At 36.3% G+C, this 16,354-nt stretch overlaps 1 protein-coding gene across 1 annotated transcript in view; it reads left to right on the plus strand.

Moving 5' to 3' along the window:
* ATM (ataxia telangiectasia mutated) overlaps positions 1-16,354 on the plus strand; it is a 136,138-nt gene that overhangs the window by 22,094 nt on the left and 97,690 nt on the right. Inside the window, exons 10-17 of the mRNA XM_006833800.1 lie at positions 757-951; positions 1,971-2,066; positions 3,467-3,692; positions 10,026-10,151; positions 10,951-11,076; positions 11,930-12,019; positions 12,787-12,958; positions 13,738-13,937. Of these exons, the coding sequence (XP_006833863.1) occupies positions 757-951; positions 1,971-2,066; positions 3,467-3,692; positions 10,026-10,151; positions 10,951-11,076; positions 11,930-12,019; positions 12,787-12,958; positions 13,738-13,937 (1,231 nt within the window). The remainder of the gene's footprint in view (positions 1-756; positions 952-1,970; positions 2,067-3,466; positions 3,693-10,025; positions 10,152-10,950; positions 11,077-11,929; positions 12,020-12,786; positions 12,959-13,737; positions 13,938-16,354) is intronic.

Consider the following 16,354-nt stretch of genomic DNA (forward strand, 5'->3'; position numbering starts at 1 on the left):
GCCCTCTCTTCTTATCAGCTGGATGCTTCACTCTCCACTCTAGTCCTCTGTGGCTATGTCACTGACTCTGGGTCCAAGAGTCCCCAGGTCTTGCCACAATGCTGGCCCACCAGGTCTCCACACAGGTTTATAGGAGTCTGTTGAGTGTGGTAGGGCTTAGCTCACAGCTTCATTGCTGTTTTTCCCTCACTTACCCTAATCGGTGACCAGCATGGTCACCAATCAGAGCGTGTATTCCCATTGAGTCTTAGTCTTGGAAAGGGTTTAGGCTCCCTTTTGAAACCTTGTAAGTCAGTCACTTTTTGCTTTTGTAGTCCCCCATTTTGAGTAGCCAATGTCTAAGTTGCCCATCCCTGTCAACTCTGTGTATCAAGGGCTGGGAATGATCCTCGTTGTAAAGATTTGTTTGTGAATTTATTTTTAAAATTGAAGAGATTACTAAAAATAAAATTTAAACTATTAGAGGTTGAATTTCTTTTATAATGGACAGTTAATTGTATAATATTCATAAACTTTTTTTGTTTTTACTATTTTGGGTTACTATTATGATAAGAATTAGTTTATAATCAATAATCTCCTCTAAGGTAATTAGACTTTTTACAGCATCCAACCAAAGGTATACAAAAATTTACTGTGTGCCTTCAGGTGTCAGGCTCTATCCTAAGCTTAGGAGGCGGAGTGGTAAATAAGCTAGCTAAGGTTTCTGGTCTCCACAGAGATTTCTTTTAACAGCTGTTGCTATTTGTTTTGTTGCAGTCCTGCAGTGTGCTGTTTGACAGTGGCAATGACCTTATGTGTAATTCCAGAAACAACAGAAACAGGAGTAGAGCAAAATATTTGTGAAGTGAATAGAAGTTTTTCATTAAGAGAATTGATAATGAAATGGCTCTTATTCTATCAGTTAGAGAATGACTTAGAAGACAATACAGAGCTGTCTCCAATTCTTCACAGGTATGTTCAGTTCTTTAACTTGTTGTTTTGATTTACTTTGTGAGGGTCCCTCAACTTTTTTGCACAGTGATAGTCAAGGATTTGCCATTGCTTGTTGTTAGGTACCCTTGAGTCAATTTGTAGCTCAGAGTAACTCCATGTCACAGATTGGAACTGCCCCCAGGGTTTTCATGGCTGTTATCTACATTCAGGAGTCTATTATAGGATAAGCATTGGACTGCTAACTGCAGTGTCAGTGGCTCAGAAACCCTATACACAGTTGCTATGAGTCAGAACCGACTCAATGGCACACAACAGCAAACAACAACAAAGCTCATTAGGTTTTATTTCTATGGAATGACTGGATGGGTTCAAACTACCAACTTTTTTGTTAACTTCTGAGTGTTTCATTGTTGTTTCACTAAGGCTGCTTTTCCAGTGCTAGCCGTAAATACTAAACATTCTCTTCATTTTCACAGTGTTCTGTGACTTCGTGTCTAGATCACTGTTAGATCCTTTTTTTTTATTCTGTCCAGATAGAAGAGGGACAAGTGCATGAAGAATATATAACTTTTTAAGCAATATATGTTCCTTTGTGATTTTCTTTAAATAGGTTCATCTGAAACATTATCTGACTCAGATGGATCCTGAATCCCTAATCAGAATAGGAATATCTACCTTGCTTATTTAACCTTTCCATTGAATGGATGTTTCCAGATCATAATTTGAACATTATGATTAGACCTGGATTATAGTGCTTTTACTTTAATATCACTGTCTTTTTTTCCAGAAGTGATCTTGTAAAAACAGACTGGTCCTGATTCTGTTTTCCAGACAGTGTGGGAAATAGTTAATAACAGTGAATGTTCCTTAAGCTCTCTTTTAAATGTTGAAAATTGAATACAAATGAAAGGAATTTAAATTTAGTATCCAGATTTTAGAGGTTCACTTGTGTGTAGCCAAACAAGCACATTTAAGTTTAAAGAATTCTTTAAATGACTTTTGGTGTTTTAAGTGAAACTTTTTCTTTTCCTTTATAGTAAGCTTCCTCATCTTTCACTGGAGAAAATTCTTGTGAGTCTAACTATGAAAAACTGTAAAGCTGCAATGAACTTTTTCCAAAGTGTGCTAGAATGGTATGTTATATAATAAAGTTCTTTATTATTTTGAAGCTATGGCTTTATTTTGAAAGGTGATAATTTTAGCAGAATCGTAACTATAGCCTACTATTTATTATATACTGAATTGACTAATTTTTAAATCACAGCTGTTAATCACAGAAAAAATTCTTTTAATTTACTCGTTGTTATCTGTTTTCCATAATGTTACATCTGGATTATAGTTTATTAATACTACATAGAATAATTTGTAATTTTTGCCAAATGGAAGAAATGAGTGTATTTTATGGGAAGTTAAACTCACTTCCCAAAATTATATGAAGTGAGTTTAAGGTATGACTAATCACTTTTATATGACAAGTAAAATTTTACTATTTTTTAGCCTTAAAAATTGAAGATTATTGAGAGTAGAGAAAACAAAAATAAATATACAAACCTTATGTTAGTTGACTTAAAAGACTTATTTATGTATTCTCCCTGTATTCTACCAATGACTCATTGGTACAGATTTGTAATCTTTCATATACCCAAACCAAACTCAACCCACTGCCATTGAATTGGTTCCGATTCTTGGAGACCGTAAATCTTTACAGGAAAAGACAGCCTCCTCTGTTCCTTGCAGAATGGCTAGTGGTTTTGAACTGCTGACAGTTTAGTCAGCAGTCCAATGCCTATCCTGCAGTGCCACCAGGGATCTTAAATTTCTTATGGTGGTGGCTTGTGCCGTGGAGTCGGGTCCAACTCACAGCGACCCTGTATAGGGTTTCCGAGGCTATAAATCTTTCCCGTGGAACAGCTGGTAGTTTCTAACTGCTGACCCTGAGGTTAGCAACCCAGTTCGTAACCACTACACTAGCAGAGTTCCTTAGGTGCTAATGTTTGTTGTTGTTATGTGCCGTGGAGTCAGTTCCGACTCATAGCGACCCTGTACAGGGTTTCCAAGGTTATAAATCTTTACGGGAGCAGAACGCCTCATCTTTCTCCCACGGAGCAGCTGGTAGTTTCGAACTGCTGAACAATTCAGTATATAACCAATTAATAACCATTTGCTGCCACAGCTCCTTTAAATCTCTTATAAGATGACAAAAATTTCAAAAGATCCTACATTTTGGAGAAGTTAAAGCTGGAAAAAGGAATATTTTCAAATGCTGTTAGTTTCAGTATTCTTGTATTAATGTTTAATTTTTAATACTTTCTGAATTTGCCTTTGAAATTATAGCTATTTCTTTGTAAAACTTAGTACAGAGTAATGAAATTTGAGGCAACTGGGTATTCACAGAGGAGACACATTGAAAAGAATAATCCATGAGTTGTTGAATAGTCTTTGAATAATACAGTTGTTATGTTTTCATTCCTAATGTATCTCTGGTTATGTATTGGATAGATTAATTACAAATTAAGATCTTACTTTTTTCAAGTGAGCAACATCAAAAAGGTAAAGAAGAGTCTTCATTCTCAGAAATAGAGGAACTATTTCTTCAGACAACTTTTGATAAGATGGATTTTTTAAACAATGTGAAAGAAAGTGCTGTAGAAAAATACCAATCCAATGTTGGATTTTCGGTCCACCAAAATCTCAAGGAATCATTGGATCGCTATCTACTGGCATTATCAGAACAGCTTCTAAATAATTACTCATCTGAGGTGAGATTTTTAAAAAAGAAGTAATGCTACTCTTTGATTCAATTTTAGACAGATTATTAGGAAGGAAAAAAGGGGGAAATGAGTAGGAAAGGCACCATGGATGGTGAGAGGGTTGGTTTTAAAAGCAAAATGAAAATACATGTTTACTAATAGGGATACCTTTAGAATGAAAGTTTTAAAGTGAAGATCTGTATAAAATTTAAAACCAAGGATCTGTTCCTTTGTGCCAAGAATTCTGTTAGACATAGAAGACTTAGAATTCTTTGTACTTAAGAAATCTTCTTGAGTATGTTTGTGGGGGATGCTAAACAATTTTTGAGTGTAGAGATTTTATGATGAAAAGAACATGGTGTAATAGATTTTAGTGGCACTTTTAAGAGGAAAGGATTGGTGTAGGTCATCCAGTAATTTGCCCTCATTAAAATAAAAATTCTCTTTTGCCAAAATTAACTCCCATTCCTACTGACATGACTATCGTTCTACCTGTTTTCTGTGTTCATACCATCCATCCACCTGTCAAAATCCTTGCTATTGCCTTCTTTAGATTATCTCAGTCATAATTTGTCGTAGGTTAACTTTCATAATACTTGATACTTGAATTTTTTTTTTAATGGCTCTTAGTAATTTCTTTGTACCATGGATATTTATGTTTATTTCTATTACATTATAAAATTAAGCTTCTTAAAGGGCATTATATTTTGCTTAATCCTGTTAATCTGTGATGCCTTGGTACATGGCAATCGGTTGCCGTCCAGTTGATTTCCATATGGTGACTCCGTGTGTGTCTGGGTAGAAAGAACTCTGCTCTGTTGGGTTTTGTTTGTTCTTTTCTTTAAATTTTGGAGGGCAAGTAGGAGCAAGAAGTTACAGTGAGGACTATGGGAGCTCTGGTAGCATAGTGGTTACAAGTCGAGTTGCTAACCTCAAGGTCAGCAGTTCGAAACTATCAGCTGCTCTGCAGGAAAACGATGAGGCTTTCTGCTCTCGTAAAGATTTGCAGCCTCGGAAACCCTAAGGCAGTGTCGCTGTGAGTTGGAACCAACTCCACGGCACACCACCACCACCACCACCACCACCATGGCTAAGTCTAGGCTAGGCCTAGAACTTCGTTTAGTGTTAGAAGTATGGTTAGAAGTATGGTTAGAAGTAGGGTTATATTAAGGGTAGGGCTTGGACTAAAACTAGGAGTAAGGTTTAATGTAGTTTAGGGCTACAGTTAGGTTTAATTTTGTTTAGTTTTTTTCTTGAAATCTACTTGACTTCTCTTCATCTGGAGATTCTTTATATTATTACTTCTTTTTACTTTATGTTTCATTGTTGTTGCAACTGGTATCTCTGGTTCCCTATTTTAAGTCTTATGGGTTTGTTTTACTTTGAATACTTTTATATCTGGGTTGAATTCTAGGTGATCCTGTCATGTCTGTTAGTCTCAGGTAGTTGTGTGCTGTTGTTGGTTCTCTGTCCAAAGAACTCCCTTTAGTATTTTTATAAAAAAGTTAGTCTGGTTTTTACAAATTCTTTTCATTTGTTTATCTGAGAATGTCTTAATTTCACTGTCATATTTGGTAGATAATTTTACTGGGTATATATATCATTCTTGGTTAGCAATTTTTTTCTTTCAGAAATTTATATATATCCTCCTAGTGTCATCTTGCCTGCATGGTTTTTCTTTGTAGGTAACTTCATTTTTTCTGAGTTGATAAAACGATTCTTTCCTTGTCTTTGGTTTTGAAAAGTTTGATCATAATATGTCTTTGTGTTTTTCTTTTGAGATCTGTCCTGTTTGGAGTTGGTTAAACTTCTTGAATGGCTATCTTCTTATCTTTCATGATGTTAGGGATTTTTTTTCCCAACAATTCTTAGATAATTTGCTCTATGATTTTTTTTTTTTGGTCTTTTTCTGTTCTGGAGTTCCTATCACATGTAAGTCATTCCTATTGTTGTTAACTGCTATTGAGTCAGTGCCAACTCATAGCAATCAGGGTTTCCAAGAAGCAGCTGATGAATTTGAACCTCCGACTTTGCAGTCCAGTGCATTCTCCTTCTGGACTGTGTCCAGTTTCACACATAAATCTAAGTCTTTCTTTGGATTTTTAAATTATTTTTTTCTGAGTGTGCTTGTTGTTAAGTGCTGTAGAGTTAGTTCTAACTTACATTGACATTGTATAGGGTTTCCGGGGAACAGCTAGTAAGTTTGAATTGCCAACCTTGCAGTTCATACCAACCTTATGGTAGAGTGCTAATCCCACAGTGCCACACTAGGACCCTAGTAAATGCACATTGAGAGATTTGTCTTCAAGTTCATTAAGTTGGCCTTCCATTGATTCAGTTCTTCTTCTTTGTCCTTCCAATATATTTTCTATTTTTGAAGTTTTAGTATGATCTTTCTAATTGCTGATTTTACTTGGTTTTCAGTTTTTCATTTGTTTTGTCAGTTTGTTTCTTGAATTCATGTAAAGTTTTGTCTGTGTTTTTCTTGATTTCATTTAGTTTTCTTGTCCATTCTCTCAATCTGTTGAAAGTACCTAAATATCATTCTTAAAATTCCTTATCAAGTCGTTCCAATACCATTTCTGATGTTATATTTTCTGAGCCTGTATTTTGGCCCCTTGTTTGAGGCAGTTTATCTTATTTCTTTGTGCAAACTAAAATCATCTATTTTATTGGAGACATTGTGGCATCATATATATATATATATGTTTTTATCATGAGTTGAGTGAAAGTTTATAGGGCAGATTATAAATTTTACATTCAACAAATTGTACACCTTGTTTCATTACTATTATAATCCCCTCCATGTACCATCAGTTAACAGTATTTCTATTTACTTTACCTCATTTTTTTTTTTTTTTTTTAAACACTCAGGCATATATAATAATTTACACTACCAAAGAGCACATTCTGAAAGCCTGCCTTCTGGCTGCTAGCTCTTAGTCCCTCTCTTTGCATGAATCTAGAGTCCTTAGCTGCTCCCACTCTCCATGTTCCCATCTTTGCCTCCATCTCTTGTGCCGCTGCTTCTCTGTGGATAAGGTCCTGCATTCCGCTTGTGTTCTTCTCCCTTGATGGCCCTAGGGTCCTTTGTTTCTGGACTGTAAGATTAACTACTCCTCCATTTTTGTTACAAAACTTCTACCTTTACAATTTTAGTATTAATCTTTCAATTGCTGATTTTACTTGGTTTTCAGTTTTTCATTTGTTTTGTTTTTAGTTGCAATTAGTCAAGATAATCATATTTATATTTAATTGATGCTTGTATATTGGTGTGTTGTCAGGCACTTATCCACCTTTCTACTGGTGGAGGTGATAGAGACTTGAAGCGTGCACATAGTTCTCTGTTCGCTGTTTGTGTAGCATAATTCAGGGCAGCTTCAATACTTCCAGAAGCAGGGTGGTATTCCTGTGACCTGAACCTAGGCACAGCAGAGGGTGCACAGGTGGGGGTTGCCACTGACTGCTGGGTTGGCAAAGGCTGGAACTGGCCACGGCCCCATCTACCTGAAGGGCACAGGAACAAGGGAGAACTGCACCTCCCTTGCTGCCAGCCTCCAGTCTCATCCTGTGTCCACATGCCACTGTACCACTTGTTGTTGTTAAATGCTCTCGAGTCGATTCCAACCATAGCGACCCTGTAGAGGGTTTCCAAAGAGCAGCTGGTGAGCTTGAATCACCAACCTTGCAGTTCAAACGACTTTACAGTCTGACGCATTAGCCCACAGCGCCACACCAGGAAACTACCAGCTGTTCCACTGGAGAAAGCTGAGGCTTTCTGCTCCCCTAAAGATTTATAGCCTCACAAACTCTGTGCAAGGTCACCATGAGTCGGACCTGACTCCACGGCACATAACCACCACTGTACCAGTAGCCACTTGAAAAAGCTGAAGATGGCCGCACAACTCCTGGCCAGTCTATATTCTGCCCGGTTTTCTTTTTTCTTGCTATTCCTGTTCCATTTGACATTCAGCCATCTCTCTGCCCTATTCTCCGAAGCTCAGGGTTTGAGGATAACCATCTGTAGCTGTTTCACTTGGTCTCCTATGTCTGTATTATAGAGGGTCTGCACACTGCATCTGCTACACTGTGATCTTACCCAAGAACCTCTCTGTTGGGTTTTCAGTTGCTTATTTTTCAGAAGTAGAACATAAGGCCTTTCTTTCTAGGCACTTCTGGGCAGACACAAGCAGCCTGATGTTCAGTTAGTAGCAGAGCATGTTAACGGTTTACAATGCTCAGGGACTCATATTGCATAGTAAATGAAAAGCCATTTGTTGATTTTCAAATAGTTATGAGGACTGATTGTGAGTGTTGTAAATGTAAAGGTAGACGTTTTGTAGCAAATAGAGGGGAGTGATTGACTTTGCAGTCTAGGAGCAGAGGTCCTGGGACCATCAAGGGAGAAGAGTGGAGAGTGGAATCCTATCTAGAGAAGCAGTGATGTCAGAGATGGAGGCAGAGACAGTGACGTGGAGAGATGGAGCGGCTGGAGACTTTAGCCCCAGAGAGGGAGAGGGGCTGTGTGCTGACGATGAGGGGGTGGGGCGGGGGTAGGCTTGTCGTGTATACCCTTTGGTTGGTTGATGATGCGTGGAGAGAATTGTAACCACGGCAGTGAAATGATATACAATAGGAAGAATATAAAGCTAATGTTCTCCCATGTAAACTATCACATAATTCACAATAAAACATTAAAAAAAAAAGATGACTTTGTAACTTCAAAAGGTTAGAAATGCCTTTGCATTTTGGAATGTTAAAAAGATAATTCAGTAGTCAGGGATAATGACCTAGAAAAATCAGAAAGGGAAAAAAAATCTACCTGCTTCTGATGTTTTATCCTCAGTTACTGACGTTATTCTGGATCACAATAAAAAAATCTATTATTTTCTACAAAATTTCATTCCCTACAGTAATTGTCATAAGGTGCCATCGAGTTGATTCCGACCCATAGCGACTCTGTATAGGGTTTCCAAGGAGCAGCTGGTGAGCTTAAATCACCAACCTTGCAGTTCAAACGGCTTTACAGTCTGATGCATTAACCCACAGCGACAGTATGTTGTTGTTATGTGCCATGGAGTTGGTTCTGACTCATAGTGACCCTGTACAGGGTTTCCGAGGCTGTAAACCTTTACGGGAGCAGAAAGCCTCATCTTTCTCCCATGGAACAGCTGGTAGTTTCAAACTGCTGACCTTGCGGTTCACAGCCTGATTCGTAACCACTATGCTACCAAAGTTAAACCTAAAAATATAGTCCATTTGTAAAGCCATTGTAAATTCCTAGTGTATTTATAAAGCTGGATGAACATTATCTACTAGCAAAAATGCATTGGGTGGTTAGCGTATGGAATTTAAAAACTGTCTAAGGTAAGGTTATACTTTAGAAGTTGAAGGTATGATTTTAATGTGGTTTTATAGTTGGTCACTCTTAATTGGAATTGACTCAGTGATAATGGGTTCTACTCTGTTCTAAGACTTGTTAAGTTTCTTTTTTAGGTGCCCTTGAGTCGACTACAACTATAGCGACCCTGTGCACAACAGAACAAACCCTGCCAATTCTGTGCTATCTTCACAATTGTTGTTAAGCTTGAACTCACTGCTGCTGCCACTGTGCCAATCTACTTCTATGGGAATCTTTCTCTTTTTCATTGATCCTCCACTTGCCAGGAATGATGTCCTTTTATCCAGGGACTGGTCCCTCCGGATAACATGTCCAAAGTATGAGAGATGAAGGCTCCTTATCCTGACTTCTAAGGAACATTCTGGCTGTCCTTTTTTCAAGATAGATTTGGCTGTTCTTCTGGCAGTCAATGGGTTTTCAATTGCTGATTTTTCAGTATTCTTCTCTAATGTCATAACTCAAGTGCATCAATTCTTCTAAGGTCTTCCTTATTCATAGTACAACTTTCACATGCAAATGAAGCCATTGAAAGTACTCTCGTTTAGATCAGGCACAATTTAGTTCTCAAACTGATATCTTTGTTCTTGAATACTTTAAAGAGTTCTAAGGCTTAGAGACATTTCTTTGCCTGTCAGTTTTTTCCCCCCTTGCCTCCCTATCCCAAGTATTCACTGGTAACTATGCCACCTTAAGAGGAGATAGTTTACTTGGCAATAGCAGACATTCTTGCTATTTTTCCTTTGAGGCCTGGTTATAATTCTGCAATGATCTTTTAGATAATTGGAGTTTTTAGAGATATTCAGAAATAATGCCATTGCTAACTCTATTAACTAAACATTTGTTTCTTAACATGCTCATAAAATATGTTTTCTCAAAAGATAATTATAGAATATCCCAATCTTTATGAAATATGTTTTGTTTTTCCCCTTATGTACATTAAGACTACAAATTCAGAAGTGCTTGTCAGAAGTGCAAGTCTTTTGGTCGGTGTTCTTGGCTGCTATTGCTACGTGGGTATAATGGCTGAAGAAGAAGCTTATAAATCAGAATTATTTCAGAAAGCCAAGGTAAGAGAATTTATGCTAGTGAAATTTTGGATACTTGAATGGAATTTGGTCTTGGGATAATTGGTATATTTGTTTCAGAAGCAAAATTTTGTATAGGTTACCCTTTTCTCTTTCATTCAGCTAGTCTGAGAAGAAATGATAGCTATGTCCTTCCTGATGACCTGAAATTATATTAAGTCAGAGTCTTGGTATGGCCCTATAGGATAAGCACTGGACTGGTAGTCACATTTCTGCAGTTCAAACCCACCAGCAGCTTTCGGAAAGTCTTATATAGGTATAGCTGTGAGTCAGAACTGACTTGACAGCACAAAACATCAATATAGTAATTGAAATCATCTCACAGTCAGATTTCATTTTGTGAACAATAATGGTGGTTTTTGTCATGTGTATGCATTTGATTGGTTGTCCTAAACTGCGTATTGATCAAGTAGGCTATAACATGAACTTTCGTTTTTGGTCTCTGGATACTAATTGGTCATAGTTGTGATTGGTGGGGAAGCACAGCTCAAAATTTGCCATTTTCTATATTATTTGTAATTTTAAATTATATCATGTATCCTGTAAGATAAACACTGGACCGCAAGGTTGGTTTAAACTGCAGGGTTGGCAGTTCAAACTCACCAGCTGTTCCTTGGAAACCCTATACAGGGTCACTATGAGTCAGAACCCACTTGACAGTACTTTACAACAACAACTCCTAAAATGGCTTAATTTTGTCTGCTAAGTGAAATTTTGAAAAGCTATTAGTAAAACCTGATATTAACCTGAACTTGAATTTTCCTTCTTCTATTCTCAATAGTCCTTAATGCAATGTGCAGGAGAAAGTATCACTCTGTTTAAAAATAAGATAAATGAGGAATCTAGAATTGGTTCATTGAGAAATATGATGCTTCTGTGTACAAGTTCTTTATGCAACTGTACCAAGGTAAGATACTATTTTTACTTGATAGTATGCCCTCTCCAGGGGTGTGATTACTGGTTGGTGGTATTGTTGTTATTATGTTTGGCTCATTCAGTAATTTCTATGCTGAATTAAACTTAAATTGAATAGTACATAAAGACAGTATCGAGAAGAATAAAACAATAGGTAATCTGAGTTTCACATGAAGCTAATTAAATCACTGCATATGGTCTCTGAAATTTTTGCATCTTTCATATACAATTTTCTAGATGACTGACAGCTTATTTTCATTTATTTACAATAAAAGTTTTAAAAAAATTTGTTGACTAATGCTTACGTGACGTGTATACCAAGGCTAGTGAGCAGCACCAAGATAAATGACTCCAGCACACACGTTATTACCGGAGTGCCCAGATACTCTCACATTATGTTGATTATAAGAATTGTAATCTTTGATCATTTGGAACATAATTAAGAGTTAGAATATTGATAATAATTAGACATATTTTTGATAAGTTAATGTTAAGGCATATATCAATGTTCTCAGCATATATTTTTGGTTTTGTAAAGTGTTTTCTGCCTTTTGGTGTAAGTAGAGTAAAAGAATCTTTAATTACTAGTTAGATATGTGTAGGGTCATTATCTGATGTTTTATTTAATGCTGTTTAAGCATAAGAAAAGAATCTTTTTCTTACAACTAATAATCTTGGCCTTTACATATGAAACTCTTTAATCATATTTCTTGTAACAGCTAACTTCCTATGTAGGAGAGAAATCTGTATTTCATTCAAAATAGAGAAAATACCTGTCTAAGGATAGTTTTTCCTCTGCTTTTATTTATTTCTTTGTGTTTTCATTTAATTTGTTTTAACTATAGCACAGTCCAAATAAGATTGCATCTGGCTTTTTTCTGAGATTGCTGACATCAAAGCTAATGAATGACATCGCAGATATTTGTAAAAGTTTAGTAAGTATGCTTCCTGTTTTATTACCATATTCATTGGTTCTAAGTTGTATATCTTTTCACACTGAATACGAGTGGACTTCAAAAAGTTCGTGGAGAAATGGAATTGAAAGATAACAGAATTTTTCCACGAATTTTTTTGAATTCACCTTTTATCTTAAATTGTGCGGCATCTCAAAGTATGGCAATTAAATAAAGTAGTTTGGTTTTAGATGGGAAATACACTTTATTGTTTCTTTATAATGATGCCTAATAGTACCTGATGTATTTTTTTCAGTAAAACATAATGAAGTAGAAGATTAGATTAGTTTTCTATTTAATTCAGCCTCTAGTTTTACTATAAAGAGTTATTCAGTACAAGTTCTTATTTTTATAAAATACTTTTATTTTGACTACTTCCATTTGAACATATGAAGGATATAGGATAAATTTCTAGCAACAGAATTACTTATTCAAAAGGAATGTGAATGTTACATTTTGATGGCTGTTGTCCTCCGAAATAGTCATACCAATTTATACTTCTTTCTACCCCTCATCAATTTTGGGTATTACACAACTTATTAATATATAAAAAAATATTTTTAAAGCTTGCATATTATTCCATTAGAGACACATTGCAATGTATATATTAGTTCCCTGTGTTTGGCATTCACTCGATACCATACTGCAGTAGTCATACTTATACTTGAATTTTGAATTATTTGATTCAGAAAATTTTAACTACAATGAAGCTTACTTAAAAAGAACTTGTTTGTTTCTCTTTTTTGAAGGCATTCTTTATCAAAAAACCATTTGATTATGGAGAAGTAGAGTCAGTGGAAGATGACACTGATGAAAATCTAATGGAAGTGGAGAATCAGTCACCCCAGAATCTATTTGATGATCACCCTGCTTATAGTGTCATTGATGCAAATGAATCTGGAGAGAGCCAGAGTACTACTGGTAAATATATACACATATTTACTACTTGGGATTTATTTTACCTCTTTGTATCAATTTGCCATTAAAAGAGGCCTTATTAATAGCAATTATATAATTAGTTCATTCTTTAGTAGAACAGTCTATTAGGATTTTCTCTTGCTCTATAATTTAGAGTTCTCTGGTTTTTAATTGAATTTAATGCTTTTCTTCATGGAGGAATATAAGATAACTATTAAACAAATATTATCAGATTTGTAAAATGAGAACAGGAGAAGGAAAGAATACCCATGTTGCCATTATTTCTAGCCTTTTCCTCTTATTCATAGACCCTTTCAAATTTGTAATCAACATCAACATTCATGTACCATTTTATAGCTTCTTTATTTTCTTTAGCACTAATTATAAGCATTTTTTTCATGGAGCTACTTATATTGATAATCATACCTTTTAAAATAGTTTCATAATATTTCAGTCAACATAATGTACTTAGACATTTTTTATGATCAGAAATTTAGTTTCCTTTCTATTTCCCACCCTACTGTTTTCTATTTCAATTCTGATAAACCTATTACATTGACTACTTGTAGATATTTCCAAATTCTGAATTATTTCTTGATAGCAGAATCCTGGATAACCTTTCATGAAGTTTTGAAGATTTTAGTATTAATCATTTTCACCAGATTTTCTCTTTTCAAATAATTCCATATCTATGCTTTTGTAAAGGGTAGAGTGTTTGAGTTATTTTCGATATGTGTAGATGTTATACTCCTCTTTTCTTAATGAGTACTTTTTACTTTTAGGTGCCATGAACCCTTTAGCAGAAGAATATCTGTCAAAGCAAGATCTACTTTTCTTAGACATGCTCAAGTTCTTGTGTATGTGTGTAACTACTGCCCAGACTAATACAGTGTCATTTAAAGCAGCTGATATTCGGAGAAAATTGTTAATGTTACTTGATTCTAGCATGCTAGATGTTACAAAATCCCTTCACTTACACATGGTGAGTTAAATGAAATGAAGAAAATTATGGGTGATGGTGCTAGCTAAATGTAATGGATTAATGTGTTAATGTATAGGAATCACAGTTTCTTTGTTGATTGAAATTGCTTCCCTGAGAAACAAGAAATGAATAAGAGACTGGTTCTAGAATACACTTTTTATCTTAGTGAACTTTGAAAAATATTTAGGTGGATGTTGAAAAATTAAAACTTGGGTGGCACTATGGGTTAATGCACTGGATTGCAAAGTCAGTTTGCACTGTAAGTTGGCAGTTCAAGGTCACCAACGGCTCCTCAGAAACCCTATACAGGGTTGCTATGTCTCGGAACCAACTGAACAATACTTACTGACAACAACAACATTTAGGTATAATTACTATAAATTATTATTAACTTAGCCAGGAAACATCCTGAATATTAAAAAATATAACATTGTGATTAAGTCTGAATCCTGCCTTTTACCTAGTTTATATGCTTTACACCACCACTGGTTTGTCAATTTGTGAGACTGTGGTGACTTGCATGTTACTATAATGCTTAAATCTATGCCACTGATATTTTTTTAACCAGCAGGGTAACCCCTAGTAGACAGATTTCATCTGAGCTTCCAGATTAAGACAGACTAGGAAGAAGGAAAGAAGGACTATACTGGAACAAAAAGTTGATGTTCACTATTTCAAGAGGTAGTCTAAGATCAAGAATGACTGGTACTGACTTGTGGCAAATGGCTGACTATGCTGACACACTACATGGACCCTCTACAACAAAGATATGAGACACCAGATAAAAAAGGCACAAGAAAATTCTGGCACCCTGAACTTCAGAAGAAAGGTGAATGGCATGCTTCTAGGAGGAGAGGATAAGCAGGGATGATGAGAGAGGAAGACTGACTGGTGAAGGGCTGGCCTGATGCAGCGCTACCATCTTGTGAGCAGCTTTGGCAGCAAAGGGAGGCCTGGCAGAGTAGACTTGTGAAAGCAGTGGAGAAGGTGCAATGTCTTTTTCCCCATGCTCCCCTAGAGACTAGAGTTGTGGCCAACTTCCATCTCATCCACCCCTAGCTCTCTGGCATTTGGAGCCATGTGTTTGGGAGATGGCTATGCTGCTTTGGTGTGCCATTTTGGTGACTGGATTCAGGTGGGCTTGGCTCCAGACCTACAAAACTCACAGAACCACCAGACCAGCATTTAACCAGTCACCCTTCCCTCAGCTTCCCTGTTGTCCTGACAGATTCTAAAACCTGCTCCATCAAGGGCCCATCTGAACTACTTTTAGATTGAGTGCCCTGAACATAGGAACACAGGTAACACTAAAGCCAATAGGAACTCCATCTAGGGTCAGGAACTCTGTGGTCACATCCCTTCCACAACCATCTCATGAGTTCGTTGAAATGCAGGGGCCAACCAGAGATTTCGTCCCTCCAGATCCAACAACTGCACTGTTTGTTCTTATGAATATGACAACCTGACAATATCCCAGAGACAGCAGACAATTTTAGCTCACATGAAGCAATAAGAGAGAATGACTCAAATGACCAAGATGCAGAGCCAGAAAATGTTTCTGAAAAAGAAAAGGTAATGGAACTAACTGAAAATTCAAAAGCATATTAATTAGGTACCTTCAGAGGATCCATGGATCAAAGAAAGCAAGGAGGGCACAATAAAAACTTGAGAAGAATTCCGGAAAACACTACAAGAACAAACAGACAAAATAAATGCTAATTTTGAAATAATATAAAACTTGCTGTTAGAAATCCAGAAGCTTAATGCTGATGTCAGAAATGGATAGTGCATTGAAAGGACAAAGGAGTAGGTGTGAAGCAATGGAAGCCCTTATTTGTGAGCTTGAAGATAAATATCTCAATACTAGTTACTAGAAGAACAATAAGAAAAAAGAATGAAAATATCCAAAGAAAGCCTAAGAGTTTTTGTGGGACACCATGAAGAAGAACAACTTACAGATAGTTCCTTAACAAGAAGATAAGCATACATGAAGCTAAACGAACCCCAAGCAGATTAGATCCTAAAAAAATCACCAAGACATAGTATAAACTTTACAAAATCAAAGATGATGAAAGAATCCTGAGAGCGTCCCGGGAGAACCAAAAAGTTACCTATAAAGGGGAACCAATAAGACTAAGCTCTGATTTCTCAGCAGAAACCATGCAGACAAGAAGGCAATGGAGATGACATAAACAAAGCTCTGAAAGTAAAACCTTTGCTAACCAAGAAACGTATCCAGCAAAGCTGTCCCTCAGTTACAATGGTGAAATTTGGACATTTCTTGATAAACAGAAATGAAAGGAATTTGTAATGACCAGACTAACGTTACCAAAAAAATGTTAAAGGGTGTTTTTTACACTGAGAATCAACAACAGCCAGAGATTACCATAAAAGACAACACTACCCAGGACTCAATC

The sequence above is a fragment of the Chrysochloris asiatica genome, unplaced genomic scaffold, assembly GCF_000296735.1.
Source record: "Chrysochloris asiatica unplaced genomic scaffold, ChrAsi1.0 scaffold00008, whole genome shotgun sequence".
Taxonomy (NCBI): domain Eukaryota; kingdom Metazoa; phylum Chordata; class Mammalia; order Afrosoricida; family Chrysochloridae; genus Chrysochloris; species Chrysochloris asiatica.